General features: G+C 35.9%; 1 protein-coding gene across 1 annotated transcript; it reads left to right on the plus strand.

The window, feature by feature from the left end:
* The first annotated feature begins 5,270 nt into the window (after window positions 1-5,270).
* On the plus strand, window positions 5,271-6,912 carry LOC145949694 (zinc finger BED domain-containing protein RICESLEEPER 2-like). Its single transcript, XM_083060476.1, has 2 exons — window positions 5,271-6,131; window positions 6,235-6,912. Exons 1-2 carry the CDS (start codon window positions 5,286-5,288, stop codon window positions 6,607-6,609), a joined length of 1,221 nt encoding a protein of 406 aa, XP_082916602.1. The 5' UTR covers window positions 5,271-5,285; the 3' UTR covers window positions 6,610-6,912.
* Window positions 6,913-18,903: the final 11,991 nt, after the last annotated feature.

The following is an 18,903-nucleotide window of genomic DNA, read 5'->3' on the forward strand; positions in this document are numbered from 1 at the left end:
TACATTTGAACCTCATAATTTTGTAATCAAGAGAGCATATTGCATTCATATTTTCATAACAAGTCTTTAGAAGAGTTTCATTTGAAAATTCAGTCTTAGAAAAGTTTAAAGTAGAATAAAGATCCTAAATACTCTGATAATTTTTTAAAGGGTCATAGAATCCAATTCACCCCCCCATCTTGGATTGTGCCATTCTTTTCTAACAGTATAGACTATTGTCTGTACTTGTATGATTGATTTTTGAACTCTAGCTTACCCTTTTGTTTCCATGTGGTGGAATTGCGATGATCATACTTGGTATAGGAGCAGGTCAGGGCTAGCTTGGAGTTGAGGTGTTCGCTTCGAGACGGGGATTTTTGATCCTTGTGTTAGAGTTACCATTTTGGGTAACGGTTTTGTCTGTGCTTGACCGACACTAGGGAATATTATTTTTGGGATGATTGTACATATATGGAGTTCTATTTTATAACCAGAAACTTACTTATTTTCATTTTTATTTGTACATGTATGTATAAATTATCCAGCTTAATATTTCTCCTAGTTTCACTAGCAATAGTGTGATTCCACTAAGTGTAGAGACCATGGCAGGTTGTTATCCAACACTTGTGACAAATGCCTGGCTTTTAAGTGTTCACAAGTCCAACAAAACATTTTCACACCTTTAAACAATATATTCAAACATTAAAAAAAACATATTATAATAAGCACTCTGATAATCTATGGATGGTATAAATGTTATTATTTTATTTCCTTTTTGTGTATAATTGTAAACATCAATTTGTTTCCTATATTTTTCACCAATTCTCAAAATTTCCAAATTATAATAAGAATAATAATTCAGGCCAACACAATACATTAGTGATTCAATAATAAAAATAATCTACAAACCATATTTAAACTCAAATAATAAAAAGGAATCAGAAAAAGACAAAAAGAGAAGGAAACAACATCTTCCCCGTATCAAATCAACGATACCCTACATCTGTTGCTGCCATTGAACCTCCTCTCACTAGCTCTATTTGAGTCCCTCGCCAGCCACCAACAATCCTCCAAAAATCCCGCTCCTGCCAGATATGTAGTTAGAACCTCAAGTCTGCCACCGGCTATTACTAAAAAATAAAGCTACTAAAGAAACTAATCTGGAACATGACATTATAAATATCCAAACATAATATGGACAAGGGGTTGGAAAAAAATTTTCAAAAAAAAAATCACCATAGAACTAATTACCAAGAGCGGGTGCATGTGGAAGACAAAGGAACTCAAGCAAAGCATGGAAGAAGAGACAAAGGCATCACAACTTTATGTATCAATATTCTGTCTAACTTGATTTCTATGATATTTTGAATGCTGAAATAATGATACGTAAGTAAAAGAGTTTTCTATCTCCCAAACAATAAAACCCCAATCCTAATAGGAAAAGAAGTGATAATGAAATGAAAAGGTGAGTGAATAGTACCAGGGAACACAACCAGTGAATGGTTCCCATGAACGTCGCCATGTGCCGCCGCTGGAGGTGATTTCTGGCGGCGGCGATGCTCGCCTTCTTATTTTCCCTCATACCCTTGTTGTGTGTCACTACAATGAGTCACCGTGTGGATAAGCTGCCACGAATGCTGTCGTGCACCACCGTTGGAGGCGATTTTCGGTGGCGATGATATATGCTTTCATCTTCTTCCTTACACACTTGTTGTGCGCAGTTGTGGCAAACTAAAGTGGGCTGAGTTGTCATGAACTTCACTGTGCGTTGTTGTTATAGACGATTTTCGATAGTGAACCTTTTTCTTATTCGCAACTCTTTCCTCTACCACCATCTTCTTTCGCTCTCTATGTGGTCGATAGCCTACGCCATTACAGTGCCATTGTACTTATTTGATCTCACGCCGTCAAGGTTAGCTAAAGGAAGCCATATATGGCTTGTGCAACCCTAACGTGAGGGTTCGACCTCACTCACGTTTTCTTTCTTTTTCTTTCTCTCCTATTACATGCATGAAACATGGCTTAATGCCACCCTTTTCTTTCTTTCTTTTATTTTTTATTGTTTTTTTTCCTTCTTTTTCTATTTTGGGCTCGATGTGGCTTAATGCCACCCTTTTCTTTCTTCCTTTTCTTTTTTCTTTTTATTTTTATTTTGGGCGCTACGCGAGCCAAGCCCATTAGGAAACAAATGTTCCCTAAAATCATTAATTAAATTTTTTATCTTCCTTTTTTCCATATATTTTAATAACGGATATGACTAGCAATTTTTTTCATTTATTTTACAACAAAGGATTAGCATAATCAATTAAGTAATTTATTTACATACATATATTAGATTGTCATGTTATTTTAATCAATTAAGGTATTGATAATAGTAATTATTATTACTATTATTATATTAATATTAATAATATCTATCTTTTTTTAAATTAAAAAAAAAACAAAAGGTCCCCTAATTCTCATATTAATTGATAAAGTCACTAATTTAAGGCCCCTTATTAATTTCGACATTACATACTCAAATTTCACCTCAATTTCCCAAAAATATTTTGATATTACTCATCTTTATGTTGCTTTATAAACATGGATTTTCACTCATAGATTCATGATCACAACACTCGATGTATAATTAATCATACATTCGACTCACTCATAACATCTCATGCTCTTAAGAAACATACAAAATCCATATTTCTATATAAATAAGGGTTTTTCATATAATTCATAGACATTCATAAATTCATGATCACAATATATAATGCATAATAAATTGTACATACAACTCATTCACAACGTTTCATGCTCATAAGAAACATACAAAATTCATTTTTCTCTATAACAAGAGTTTTCGTAGAATTCATAGACATTCCTTACAATCAATAATACATACAACTCATTCATAACATCTCATGTTCATAAGAAATGTACAAAATCCTAATTGTCTTTTCTCAAGTCAAATTATGAATTAAGAATTGATACATAGGCAAAAGGGCTTGTAAATATCTAACTCAATAGATTAATTGACTCCCAAAATTGAAAATCTTCACTCTTCCTTACTTACATGAACATTTTTAAAGAATAAAAATCTGCTCCTACTCCTTTTTGTGTTCTTCAACAAGGTGAGAATGAGGAGAATTATAATTATGGATGGGTATATGAGCTAACCCTACCTATTTAAGGCTCGGCCCGTGAAACCCACATTTTTAATGGGTTGAAGTTCCACTTATGAAATAAATTAGAGCCATCAAAATGGGCCGTGGCCCGTGGGCCAACCCGGCCCACCTTGAAAACGGGCCGGGCCGGGCCAAAATAAATAGCAGTTTTATGTTAAGTGGGTAAATTCAAACTCGGCCCACTTTTACCCGGCCCACTTGGGCTGAACCCGTAGTGGGCCGGGCAGCCCACCAGCCCACTTATTTTTTTTTTATTGAAACCGAACAGCCAGGAGCCAGCCCAGCCCAATAGACAAGTTTCACTGCTTCAGTTAAAAAATAGTCAAAAAATTAAAACCCTATTCTAACAAGCAAACGGGAGTACGGGACCACGTCCACGCCGCAGTGCTTCACGAAGGCTGTGTTTCAACTTTCACTGCTTCAGTTCGGGACTATGCACAGTGCTTCACGAAGACTTGTTTCACACTTTCACTATTTCAGTTTGACTTTCACACGAAGGTGCCCCTCTATATAAATGTTAATCTTTATTGATCTTTCTAGCATTTCAGTGGCCCCTTCATATCATTTTCAAACCGACAAAATTATTATATCTTTTTGGTTCCAACAAGCTAGAGATATGTGGATCGAAATTTGAACACCTATAATTCATTCATGTTTATTAATTAAAAAATATATTTTTCAATATGTCGTACCAATTTCTTATTTACACTCTAATTTATAAGAACCGAATTAGCTTCTATTTTTTAATGCAAAGTAGTGTAGTTTGTTTTAGGGTTTAGGACTAATTATTTAATAAATATATTGGGTGATGGATTAATGTTGTTTTTTTTAACAAATTATTTAATAAAATAGATCTATTTGAACTACTAGAGTGAATATAATAATGAAGGATTATAGTAATATATATAGAGTCCAATTGAAACATGATGTCATCATTATAATGATGATGAGTTTAAAGAAACTTCTATATTGGAAAAGTTTCACATACTTTTGAGGTGCCAAATATAATTCATCGAGTTCATAATTTCAAGCATTTAATTATTTCCGGTTTTTAATGATACAGGTTTCGCTTTTCCGATTTTTAATGTTAAATTATTAACACTAATTAGCATAAATTGTAGAAGATTATATTTTCAAAATTTGAATCCTAAGTAGCATAAATTAAGAAATTATTAAATATATCTTTTGTGATGTTATTGTTTCTTTTATTGTAGTTTCGTATAGTTACCATTTAGGCATTGCTATATATTATTAATGTCTTGATATATATTATTACTAGTGATATATTGGTGTTTAATTGTATGAGTAACTTTCTTTTTATTAATGCTTTCAATATACAGAATGGAATCAGAAACCCATGAGCAAATTATTGATGTTGGGTTAAATGAACAACTTTCTCCTATTATTGAAGATGTTGATGATTCTAGGCCAACTAAGAAGCCTAAAACAACCACATCTAAAGTTTGGGATAATTTTACTAAACTTGGGGTAAAAGATGGTAAAGAAAAAGCTAAATGCAACCATTGTGGTAATGAATATGTTTGTGGTGGTGTAAAAATAGGAACTTCATCCATGTTACGTCATTTGCAAAAGTGTGACATCTTAAAGCAAAAACAAAAATCTGCACAAATTGGAAATATGATAATTGATCAAGCTGGCAAGTTGAGGTCTAGAGAAATAGATCAAAAGCATTTTGAAGATTTGCTTTCAAGGGCTATTATTGAACATGGGTTATCATTTAGTTTTGTTGAGTATAAGTGGATTAGAGAGTTATTTTTGTATTTATATCCTGGGTTAAGAATTCCTAGTAGGAATACAGCTGTTTCTAACCTTTGGAGGATTCATGATGAAGAAAAAGTAAAGGTGAAAAATGCAATGCGTAAAGCTAATAGTAGGATTTGCTTAACATCTGACTGTTGGACATGCATAACTCAGGAAGGATACATTTGTGTAACTGCTCATTTTGTTGATTCTAATTGGAAACTGAATAGTAAGATTCTTGCCTTCTCTAAGTTAGATCCTCCACATGGTGGTCATGAAATGGCAAAAAAAATCTTTTAAATCTTGCTTGATTGGGGGATAGATAGGAAAGTGTTTTCCATAACTTTGGACAATGCAAGTGCCAATGACACAATGGTAAATTTCATGAAAACACAATTTAATTTGCAAAATAGTTTGATTTGTAATGACTCATATTTTCATGTGAGATGTAGTGCACATATACTAAACCTCATTGTTCAAGAGGGTTTGGGGGTGGCTAGTGGTGCTTTGAAAAAAATTAGAGAGAGTATAAAATATGTAAGAGGATCGGAAGCTAGAAAGATTGCTTTTAAAGAATGTGTGCTTCAAGTGAGGGGTATTGATACTAAGGTGGGTTTGAGACTGGATGTGCCCACTAGATGGAATTCCACTTATGTTATGCTTGATAGTGCAATTAAATACAAACGTGCATTTGGTTGTTTGGCTATTCGAGATAGGAATTATGTTCATTGCCCATCAGATGATGAGTGGAATAGGGCTGCAAGAATGTGCGAGTTCTTGAAGCCTTTTTTTGTCATGACAAATTTGATATCAGGCTCCACTTATCCAACATCTAATCGGTACTTTATGCAAGTTTGGAAAATTGAAAAATTGTTGCGTGAATTTGTTATGTGTGAAGATCTAGTGATTAAAGAGATGGTTTCAAAAATGATGACTAAGTTTTCAAAGTATTGGCATGATTATTGTGAGATTCTTGCCATTGGTGCTATTCTTGACCCACGAATGAAGTTTGGAGCTATTCAGTTTGCTTATAGAAAAATTGAGCCTTCAACTTCTGAAGAGAAAATTAGTGCTTTAAGAAAGAAAATTTATGAACTGTTTGAAGAGTATGAAAAAGTAAAATCAAATGAGTCAAATGCTTCAACTTCTAATGTGTCTCTTCTTCCACCACAACCAATTTCATATACAGATGATGAGCAAGTACTTGATACCTTTGATGTAAGTTAATAATTTTTTTAAGTACTTTATTTAATTTCATTTTTATTTAGTAATTATCATTGAATAATGAATATTGAATTTATTTTTCTTTGTAATCTCTTAGGAATATGTTGATTATTTGAGCCAAAATGCCACTGCTAATGGAAAATCTGAATTGGATCTATATTTGGAGGAAGGAAATCTTGATCCAAAGTTTCATGAAAAGTTAGATGTGTTAGCTTATTGGAGGGATCGTCATGATCGTTATCCAAACCTCTCTCGGATGGCTTGTGATGTGCTGAGTATTCCAATCACTACAGTTGCTAGTGAATCTGCTTTTAGTCTTGGGTCTCGAGTGCTAACTAAGTATCGCTCTACCATTCTTCCTGAAAATGTAGAGTTACTCATTCTAACTCAAAATTGGTTACATGGTTTTGAAGAATTAGGTAATTTTTATAATGAAAATTTTCTTATTTATTTTTACAATAACTCATCCTAACACTTTTTTTTCCTATTTGTAGATGAAGATAAAATGGATGTGCAAAGAGAAGAAATTGTTATTGACATTTCCGTGCAAGATTCTAATTAAGTTTATTTTGCAAGACTTTCGTATGATAAAATATTGAAGCTTTTTATTTTGAAGTTTGGAATTTGATTATGGTTTGTAGTTAATTTTGTATGATGAGACATTGAAACTTTTTATTTTGGAGTTGGACTTTGATTATGGTTTGTAGTTAATTTTGTATGATGGAACATTGATATTTTTTATTTGGACTTTTAGCATGGTTTGTATTTAATTTTATATGATAAGTTATGATTTATGACTATTAATAATGTTAATTTTATGATTATTATGTTATTTGAAATTTTAAATTTTTTTTTTGGTGAGTTGGTGGGCTGGCCCGTTTGACCCACCAACCCGTGGTGGGCCGGGCCGGACCATAAAAATTCTGAAAAAATAAAAAGTGGGCCGGGTTGGGTTGGCCCGTTTTTAAGATGGGCCAAAGTGAGCCGGCTCACATGGGCCGGGCTGACTCGTTTTGACAGCTCTAAAATAAATGGTCTTTTTAAGGTCCATATCTACCTTGTAAAGCTCGTGGGCTTAATAAAAAATTTAAAAAAAACCTCTTTTTTTATGTCAGGAATATATAGAAGAGGAATATATAAAAAAAATTATATAAAAATATAAATATCAAATAATATATAAAAAAACTAGAAAAGTATTAACAAGACTTACACATTTAAATTAAAACATTAAAATATTAACATATAAAATTTATATATTTAATATAAAACATATTAAGGTAGAAAAAATGTCATATACTTTAGATATAAAATATATTAAATTTAATACTTATTATTTGTATTTATTTATTAACAAAATATTAAATCACTTATTTAAAATCTCTCATAAAGTTAGAAATCTCTTAAATAGCTCTGCTGCTCGTAGGATTCACGATAAAACTCGTGAATTTCGCTAGTTTTGTAGGCAAGACTTAATTTCTTTTATAATTATGAGAATTTTTTAAAAATAAATTCATTAACTGTGTGAATCGTGAGTTTTGTGAGTCGAGTAGATTTGAACTCATATATTCACCCCAATTAGGATATAAGTTTCATTTTATTTTATTTTATAAAAAAATACCCTTAAACTCATTTTAACCCTCTCAATTAACTCTTTTAACTCTAGTTATGAAATCTTTTTCTTGCATTTAATCAAAATAATAACATATAATCTTATAATATAAAATTCTTCTCTAATACTATTATATAAATAATTATTCAATCATTATCTAATTAAAAATATTTATAATTATATAAATATATAAATTCTCTAATTATTTTCAGAATCTAATTAATTAATTTAATTTTTTTATATTAATTTTGGAAATCTTAGAGTGTTATATAAGGTACCAAATTTGTAAAATAATGTAAGTTAAAAAATTTTCGGAATGAAGCTTGCTTAACTTAAATCTACCCCATTACAATATCACGACTGAAAAACAAATCAAGTTTAAATATTTTAATTTGTGATGAAAAAAATAAATAAGTTCAACTTCTAAAATTTTTATATATAAAAACGTGTTTAAAAAACATATAGTATATTTTATATTCTTAAATTTTATTTTAATTTTAATTATATCATTTATCCATATTTTAAAATTAAGAACAAAATTATCCCATACTTATTTTTTAAGGATAAAAAAAAATATCCTCTAGGTAGAACACAGTGAAACTATGTCCCATGATAGGATTAGAAAATGATATTTTCTTAATGAAGTTATTTTTTAACACAGTTATATATATATATATATATATATATATATATATATATATATATATATATATATATTAATATTTTAGTTTGTCAAATACTCTGGTTAAATATTTAATATTTATAACTAAAATTTACAAAAAAAGTATATAAATATTATATTTAAATATATAATTTATATTTAAAATGTGTATAAATAATTTTTTTAAATATATAAATTATATTTAGATTTATGATAAATAGTTTATATTGTAGTATAATATTGTATTTATTATTAATGATTTATTTTTAAAATGTCAAACTTTATTTTATAAATAATTGTTAAATATAAATTAAATTAAATAAGTAGTTAAGGAAATCTTGAAAAACTTTTTCATTAAAGAAAAGTCCCTAAAAATACTTTTGTATATGATATAAATTTGTGTTTAATATATAAGAAGTTATTAATTTATTTTGATTTTTAAAATTATAATAATGTGACTAAGCATTTTTTTTTAAAATATATCTAAGTATAATATTTAGGAGGTATTTAGTATATAAATTATTTTTACTCTCAAAAATATGAAATTGAGAATATTTATTTTTTATATTTAGTTTATTATTTTAAAAAATAATATTTATGGAAATAATAGTTTTTTTTCATATACGTTTCTAATAAAATTACTTTCATGAAAAAGTAAGAATTTAACATTTTTCAAGTTAAATGGAAAAAATTATTAAGATAAAAGTATTAGTTATTTTATTTATTTATTTAATATAGTTTTTTATTTTCAAATAATATATAAACCCTTATATCCAACTAAACTAATATTATTAATTATTATAATTTTTATATTTATGATTTTCAATATTATGATTCCAGAACATATAATTTTATTTTCATGCAAAAGGCCCAAAATATTCTTGAAATGCTCACTTAGAAGGTGTTTTCGGAAGGCCGTTGAATTGAAAATTAAACAGAGATTGGACTGGACCGATTGATGCATTAATAGTACAGCACGTTCCGAAGGCCCAAAATGTGAAAACAGAGAACACATAACGTTCCGAAGCCCCAAAGCGTGAAAACAGAGAGACTCATAATATATACACTTTTTTTTTTTGTTAATGAGTACACTTCTTTTTTATTTAAAAAATAATTAAGTTCTTAAAATATTTAATTTTTATAATTTATAATTTTTTTATTTTACATCCTAACATTTAACTTAACATTTTTTTCTTCTTTTTTACACATCTCTTTCCCTTATTTTTTTTCAATTTTTACATATACCTCTTTATCTTTTCTTACCTTCACATATATTAGTAGATAATTTTAATTCTTTCATTTTTATATTATTCTCTTTCCCCCTCTTCTTTCAATTTTTTCACTATTATCTTCTCTCTCATCTTTTAGTTTTCATATGCACCTGAAACATAAAACTAGTTTTTGATAATATTATAGATATATATGATTTTCTTGATAATATCGAAAGTTCGAGCAAAATATGCATTTTTTTCTTTGAGCACTTTTCCATTTACACGTTTATAAAATAAAATATCAAATAATTTTAGTATTTTAGAAAATACTTTTTGGAAAAGTAAAATTAGTGTTCGTGAAAACATTTTTCAAATTTTTAACATACTTTTAGAAACTAATTTTAAATTTGTAAATTTAGTATTTTGAATTTTTTTTTGGAAGTATGTAAAATAACAAACTTTTATAAAGTACTTTATGGAATACTAAATTTATTATATCGAAAAGTACTTTCCAGAGGTATGTAAAAAATACAATTTTAGAAAATACTTTTCGAAACACTAGCTTCACTATCTTACATAGTTCTTCAAAATAATGAAATTGTTGTTTTGAAATTATTTTTTTTATAACACTAAATTTAATGTTAAGGTTTTTTGAGATAGGAAAGGAGAGGAAGTGTTATAAGAAAAAAATTGTACATCAAATTTGATAAATCTTTCGAGGAAATTGCATGTACTTAAAATGTATTGCGCACTAATTCTATGATTTGGGTGCATATGAAAAATGTAACGACCCGCCTGGCCGCCACACACAGCTCAACACACCACAACACCACACAGAAAAGAGCAAGTATATATATATAAACAACTAGAATATATACACAAGGTCCAATCTGGGGCTAAGAATCAGAGTAAACAAAATACATCCAACAATGCTACACAAGTAGCTAAAACAACAAAACATCAAAAGAATAGCTCCATCTGCCAGCTGCAAACCTGCCTCTAGACACCAACCTATCCCTGCTCTGCTCCCATACAACGTATGATCATTGCAGTCCAAACCACATAGAAACAACAAAGGGTAAGCTAGTGAAAAAAATCAACATATATATATAAGCATACATGAATGGTAAACAGCTACAGCTATCAGCACATCATCAGCATACAACTCATCATATATATATATATATACAGCATAAACAAAAGTAAACACACAATGCTCGTCACGCATATCAGCTAGAATTTGGCCGCTTGTAAGCCGTATAGCTCGACCTAGACCCTATACCGTGGTTGCTTTATACACGTGTACCTCGACCTTGCCCACACACGGGACCACTAAGAACTTAGAGGAGAACAACAAGTTACCACTCCAAGGGTCAGCTTTCCAGGGAGGGTTTTCAACAAATTGGGCTCTAGAGCACCACAGCCGCTCAATCCACACAATGGGATGAGGAAATTTCGAAAACATCTCCTCTAGTCTTAGTGACCAACAGCTTAGTCTTACGACCTACAACAGCTCAGCCTTACAGCCTATAACAGCTCAGCCTTACGGCCTACAACAGCTCAGCCTTACGGCCTACAACAGCTCAGCCTTACAGCCTACAATAGTTATATCAGCATACAGCACAACACAGCAAATCAACATACAGTAATAACAACATACAACACAACTAAAAAACTTACAGCACAACAATATACCTCAATTACAGCTCAACATCGTAATTCAGCATTTATCAACTAGTCAGCACAACAATATTTAAGATTTATAGCTCAGCTCAGCATATAACAACATTTATCAACTATTTCAGCATATATCAACACATAATCATCATATAAGTAATCATCACACCCGCGCCTGACGCACTCATGGTCGCGCCCGGCGTGGCATAACCAGAGAGCACCAGGGTTCAGCGCGCCTAGCACAATTCCTATTGCGCCCGACGTGCTAGGAGGCAGAGACCTCAAAAGGTCTCACAAGCCCGGCGTGCTCATCTCGCGCTCGGCGCAGGGAAAGCAAAGACCTCCCCAGGGTCTCACGCCTGGTGCAATATAAATTGTGCCTGCGCCACCTCTGGCAGAGACTCCCAAGGAGTCTCCATGCCCGGCGAGACGTGGTCACGCCCGGCGCCACACCAGAATCACTAAAGAGTAGGTCACTGACTGATAGCGCGCCTAGTGTGGTCCAACCACGCTAGGCGTGAGCCATCCAGGGGCATCTATTCTCAAGCTCGCCCGACGCGCACAACCCTATGCCCGGTGGGCTCGACCAATGGAACCCTCTGATGGTCACGCGCCCAGCGCCAAGAACTGCGCTCGGCGTGCTACCCATCAGCAACTCTCCAAGTTCGAAAATCTTCCTCAAATCTTGCTCCAACAACCATAAATTTCACATGCAAGCCAGCCAAAATGCCACATTCTCACCAAACAACTCAAAAACATCATCTTTTTTAACATGCAACCATCAAACAAGAAAAACCCAAATTTCACCCAAAACCTCGTAAACCCAAAAATGAAGTTTTCTTCAATCTCAGCCACAAATCATCCATCATCAAGCATCTAATGAGCTTCTACAACTCATTTACAACCAAAGATCAGCAGAACCTAGCTTCCCTTACCTCGATGCGAGAATCCGAGCTTCCAGGAAGGAGAAACGGAGAAGAAGAAAACGGACGGGGAGAATGAGAGACGGGGAGGAAGAACTTCAGCTAGCTCCGCACACCACAACACAACAACTGCTCAACACCACCACCTAAGGTTCCAAGGAAGAGACCAAAGGTGAAGAGAATGAAAATGAGAGTGAGAAAAAAGTGAGTGAAAGTGAAGGAAGGGAAAAGAGGGAAAGGGTCTCACAACCTCCCCAACAACAAGAGTTTTTGTCCCCGAAAACAGACTTACTTGGAAATAGAAACGGAAACCAGTCCCTGCACTACTACTCCACCTCCCAAGTAGCCTCACCAGTAGCTGCATCCCACAACACCTTCACCAGAGCAATGGACTTGCCCCTCAGCTCCTTCAGCTTATGATCAACCACAGCTACCGGCAACTTCTCAAATGTCAAATTCTCCTTCACCCGCACATCATCTAGCTCCACCACATGACTAGGGTCATGAACATACTTCCTTAGCTGGGACACATGAAATACATCGTGTAGGTTTGAAAGAGACGGTGGCAAAGCCAACCGATAAGCAACCGGACCCACACGCTGTATTATCTGATAGGGACCAACAAACCTCAGCGTCAAATTCCTTGCCTTCAGTGCTCTACCCACACTAGAGGTCGGAGTCACCTTCAGAAACACATGCTCCTCTTCAGCAAACTCCAAACGCTTACGCCTTTTATCAGCATATGATTTCTGCCTACTCTGAGCAGTCTTCATCCTCTCCTAAATCAGCTTCACCTTCTTAGTAGTCTGTAGGATCAGCTCCAGTCCCACAACCACTGACTCACCATCTTGATACCAGCACAGAGGAGTCCTACACCTTCTGCCATATAAGGCTTCAAACAGCGCCATCCCAATACTAGCATGAAAGCTATTATTGTAAGTAAACTCAACCAGCGGTAGGACCTCCTCACAGCTTCCCAAGTGGTCTAATACACAAGCTCTCAGCAAATCCTCCAAGGACTGGATTTTCCTTTCTAATTGACCATCCGTCTACGGATGATAAACAAAACTCAGCTTCAGCTTCGTGCCTAAGGCTTGATGTAGACTCTGCCAAAATCTAGAAGTGAACCTCGGATCTTTGTCTGAAATAATATTGGAAGGCACACCGTGCAACCGTACTATTTCCCTCACATACAACTATGTCAGCTTCTCCAAGGATCACTTGATGTTGACAGGCAAGAAATGTGCACACTTGGTCAACTGATCAACAATCACCTAGATAACATCACTATTCCTAGCTGACCTAGGCAACCCCACAATGAAGTCCATAGTGATACTATCTCACTTCCATTCTGGAATCTCCATCTGCTGCATTAAACCACTCGGCTTCTGATGCTCCACCTTCGCCTTCTGACAATTCAGACAGGCTGCCACATATTCAACTATCTCCCTCTTCATACCAGATCACCAGAAAGTCTTCTTGAGGTCTTGGTACATCTTAGTCATACCAGGATGTATGCTAAGTCTGCTCTTGTGGCCTTCCTCCAACACAGCTCTCTTCAGCCCAACATCATGAGGTAGGCAAATTCTGCCCTTGAACCTCAAGATCCCATCTCCGCTCAACTCAAAACCAACAGCCTTCTCGGTACCCAGCAAACCAAGAAGCTTCACCAGCTCAACATCTTGCAACTGCTTCTGTCCAACCTGCCTCAAGAACTCACTAGTTATGGTAATCATCCCACAACTAATGTGATGCTGAGCTAACTCCACATAGAGATTCAAATCTCTGAACTCCTCCACCAGCTCCAGCTCTTTCACCATCATACAATACATGTGGATGGATTTCCTACTCAGCGCATCCGCCACAACACTGGCCTTCCCAGGATGATACATCAACTGGAAGTCATAATCCTTCAGAAACTCCATCCACCGCCTCTGCTTTATGTTCAGCTCCTTCTGATCAAACAGGTACTTCAGACTCTTGTGATCAATGAAAACGCTGAACCGAGCACCATACAAATAATGTCTCCATATCTTCAAGGCAAACACCACAACTGCTAACTCCAAGTCATAAGTGGGATAATTCCTCTCATGGTTCTTCAGTTACCTTGAAGCAGCATAGTTTTAAAAACTGGACCGGTCATCGAACCGGTTAAGGTACTGGGTCAGTGGATCAAAGGTTGAACCGGTGGGTCACTAGTTGAACCGCATGACTCGATTTTTATTTATTTTTATTAAAAAGTATTCATATTAAATATATTTTATACTTATAAATTTTAATAAATTCATATCTTATTTTAAATTTTAATTTTTCTATCTTATTTAAAATTATTTTTATTTTTATTTTGTAAAAAAATACATAAAAAAATTACATGTTAAACGGTATATTAATACAAATTAAAAATATAAATAATATGTACATATATAATATGCTTGCAATTAATATCAGAAAATAATATATGTAATATATTTACATAGATATTGCATTATTAAATATATAATTTAAAATTAATAATATACTATAAAAGTTATTTAAGTTGTATATATTGCAAACAAATATATTAGAACAAGTAGTCATTGTTATATTTAATAAGACTCATTGCTTTTTCATTAAGAGATTCAATTTTCATTATTATTTTTGTGATTTATGGTCCCTTAAAAAATTAAAAAAAAAAAAAGTGGTTGAACCGGTTTGACCCACCGGTTCACCGGTTGAACCGGAAAATTGACCGGTTCAATCCGGTTTGAAACGGGTCGACTGCATAACCGATCCAACTTCATATTCGAACCGGCTGGACCACCGGTTCCCGGTCCAACCGGTCCGACCGGCCGGGTCAGTCCGGGTTTTAAAACACTGTATGCCACTACTTTCCTGTTTTGCATCAGCACGCACCCCAGACCCTGATGAGAAGCATCACAATACACATCAAAGGGCTCACCAAAATTGGGCAACACCAGCACAGGAGAAGTAGTGAACCTCCTCTTCAGCTCATCAAAACTCCGCTCACAAGCATCATTCCAAATGAATGGCTGCTCCTTCCTTGTCAACTGGGTTAGAGGCGCTACTATCTTGGAGAATCCCTCAATGAACCTCCTATAGTAACCTGCCAAACCCACAAAACTCTGAATGTCAGTGACAGTTCTTGGACGCTCCCACTGCAACACCGACTCCACCTTAGCCGGATCAACAGCAATCCCCTCAGCTGAGATCACATGTCCCAAGAACTTCACCTCATCAAACCAGAACTCACATTTTGAAAGCTTAGCGTACAGCTGCTTCGCCTTCAAAATCTCCAGCACCAACCGCAAGTGCTCTCCATGCTCCTCCGGGATCCTTGAATAAATCAGGATGTCATCAATGAACACCACCACAAATTTATCCAAGAAGGGCCAGAAGATCCTGTTCATGTAATCCATGAACACTTCCGGGGCGTTGGTCACACCAAACGGCATCACAACATACTCATAGTGACCATACCTAGTCCTGAAAGCAGTTTTCGGTATGTCACCCTCCTTCACCCTGATTTGGTGATAACCTGACCTCAAGTCGATCTTCGAGAAAACCGATGCTCCTCTCAGTTGATCCATTAAGTCATTTATCCGGGGAAGTGGATATTTGTTCTTAATGGTTAACTTGTTCAACTGCCGGTAATCAATACACAGTCGACTACCTCCATCTTTCTTCTTCACCAACAACACGGGAGCACCCCACGACGAAACACTCGGCCGCACCAACTGCTTTTCCAACAGGTCCTTCAACTGACCTTTCAACTCAACCAGCTCAGCAGGGGCCATCCTATAGGGAGCCACCGACACTGGCCCTGCACCTGGAACCAAGTCAATGCTAAACTCCATCTCCCTGATAGGAGGCAACCCAGGCACCTCATTAGGGAACACCTCAGCAAAATCCCTCACCACATCAATCTCAGCAATTACCCTCTCGGTCTCCACACTCAAAGCAACAAGCAGAAGACAACACTTTGCTCCACCCCTCAACAATGATTCAACTTGACCAGCTAAAATCAACATCTCCTCCTTCACCTGAGGAAAGATCAGCCTCCTATTGGCACAATCTATAAGAATGTGATTGGCAGACAACCAATCCATTCCTAAGATTATGTCAATATCCACCAAAGGCAAACAGATCAAGTTCACCTTGTACCTCTTCTCATTCACCACAACAGGACAACCAGCACACAGCTTAGAAGTAACTACCGAAGCAGAAGCGGGCGTCGACACTAGTAGTCTCAACCCCAAGTTACACATCGGCACACCCAGCATAGCAACACAAGCATAGGAAATAAAATAATGAGAAACTCCAGAGTCAAACAAAATCATCACATCCTTACTAGCAGCATTACCCTTCCCCTTCACAAGATCAGAAGAACTCGAAGCCTCAGCCCTGGTCAAAGCAAACACTCTCCTAGCAGTAGTGGGTCTGTCACCCCTCTGAGCATCGCCCCTCTGAGCACCACTCCTCTGAGTATCTCTCTCCAGTCTATTTTTGGCGGGACAGTTGGTCGACTCATGACCCATCTGATGGCACCTGAAATACCGGCTCTCCGTGTGTGGACAATCCCTGACAAAATGGGGTCCAACATACCTGTAACATCTAAGAGTGGCACCTCCACCCTGTCTTCCTCCTCTAGCAGCATCAGCATGTTGCCTAATGACAGGACCCCCTACTGTGGTTGGGGCCTATCATACGACTTCCTTTGATTTCCTTCTCTCTTGGACTCAGCTGGTCCCTCAACAGTCCTAGTCACACGGTTGCCACCTTCTAATCGCTCAACAACTTTCGCCTTCTCCACCAAGGCCGGAAACTCAGTGATGGCCATAGGCACCACCACCCTCTTCAGCTCTTGCTTTAACCCCTCAGCAAACTTCCTGCATTTACAGGCCTTAGAAATAGCCTACGAGTAGAAACGAGCCAGGTGCTCGAATCTCATCGCATACTCCGATACAAACAGCCCACCCTGGTGTAACCGCATGAACTTAGCCTCCTTGGCGTGCCTCACGTTCTCTAGGAAGTACTTCTCCAAGAACACCCTCCTAAAACACTCCTAGTCAACAACAACTCCTCTAGTAGTCAGCATATGGTGAGTACCTCTCCACCAATACTCAGCCTCCCCAACCAGCATGTATACAGCATATGCCAGCCTCCTCTCTTGAGAACATCCCAACATAGTGAAGATCTTCTCCAACTCACAGATCCAGTGGTCAGCTACCTCTAGGTCTGCGTCTCCCTTGAACTGCGGAGGATGGCATTTCCAGAACTCAGCAAGATCCCGGCTCTCCTGTGACCCAACTGGTCTTGCTGCACCAGCTGCAGCTCTATCAGCATCCATCCTAGCAAAATAAGCATTTTGCTGCTGCATAGCCATAACCATCATCTCCATGGCACGGGCTATCTGCTCATTGGTTCTAGTCATTGTCTACAAAAGTAATAGCATCTTTAATATACAATAACTAAACCAAACAACAATCAACAGCACAACAATCAACAAAGAAATCAGCACAGCAAAGCAACACACACAGAGTTCAGCACAACAAAAGCCTAAAGGAACCACCCTCACAGAGTGTCCACTAGACTCGAACTGCTCTGATACCACTAAAGTGTAACAACCCGCCTGGCCGCCACACACAGCTCAACACACCACAACACCACACAGAAAGGAGCAAGTATATATATATATATATATATATATATATATATATATATATATATATATATAAACAACTAGAATATATACACAAGGTCCAATCTGGGGCTAAGAATCAGAGTAAACAAAATACATCCAGCAATGCTACACAAGTAGCTAAAACAACAAAACATCAAAAGAATAGCTCCATCTGCCAGCTGCAGACTTGCCTCTAGACACCAACCTATCCCTACTCTGCTCCCATACAACGTATGATCATCGCAATCCAAACCACATGGAAACAACAAAGGGTAAGCTAGTGAAAAGAATCAACATACATATATATAAGCATACATGAATGGTAAACAACTACAGCTATCAGCACATCATCAGCATACAACTCATCATATATATATACAACATAAATAGCAGTAAACACACAATGCGTCGTCACGCATATCAGCTAGAATTTGGTCGCTTATAAGCGGTATAGCTCGACCTAGCCCCTATACCGTGGTCGCTTTATACACGTGTTCCTCGACCTTGCCCACACACGGGACCACTAAGAACTTAGAGGAGAACAGCAAGTTACCACTCTAAGGGTCAACTTTCCAGGGAGGGTTTTCAACAAATTGGGCTCTAAGAGCACCACAGCCGCTCAATCCACACAATGGGATAAGGAAACTTTGAAAACATCTCCTCTAGTCTTAGTGATCAACAACTCAACCTTACGGCCTACAACAGCTCAACCTTACGACCTACAACAGCTCAGCTTTACGGCCTACAACAGCTCAGCCTTCGACCTACAACAACTCAGCCTTACGGCCTACAACAGCTCAGCCTTATGGCCTATAATAGCTCAGCCTTAAGGCCTACAACAGTTATATCAGTATACAACACAGCACAACAAATCAGTATACAACAATAATAGCATATAGCACAGGTAAACAACTTACAGCACAACAATATACCTCAATTATAGCTCAACATCGTAATTCAACATTTATCAACTAGTCAGCACAACAATATTTAACATTTATAGCT

The sequence above is a fragment of the Cajanus cajan genome, chromosome 1 (genome assembly GCF_000230855.2).
Source record: "Cajanus cajan strain Asha chromosome 1, NIPB_CcT2T_4, whole genome shotgun sequence".
Classification (NCBI taxonomy): domain Eukaryota; kingdom Viridiplantae; phylum Streptophyta; class Magnoliopsida; order Fabales; family Fabaceae; genus Cajanus; species Cajanus cajan.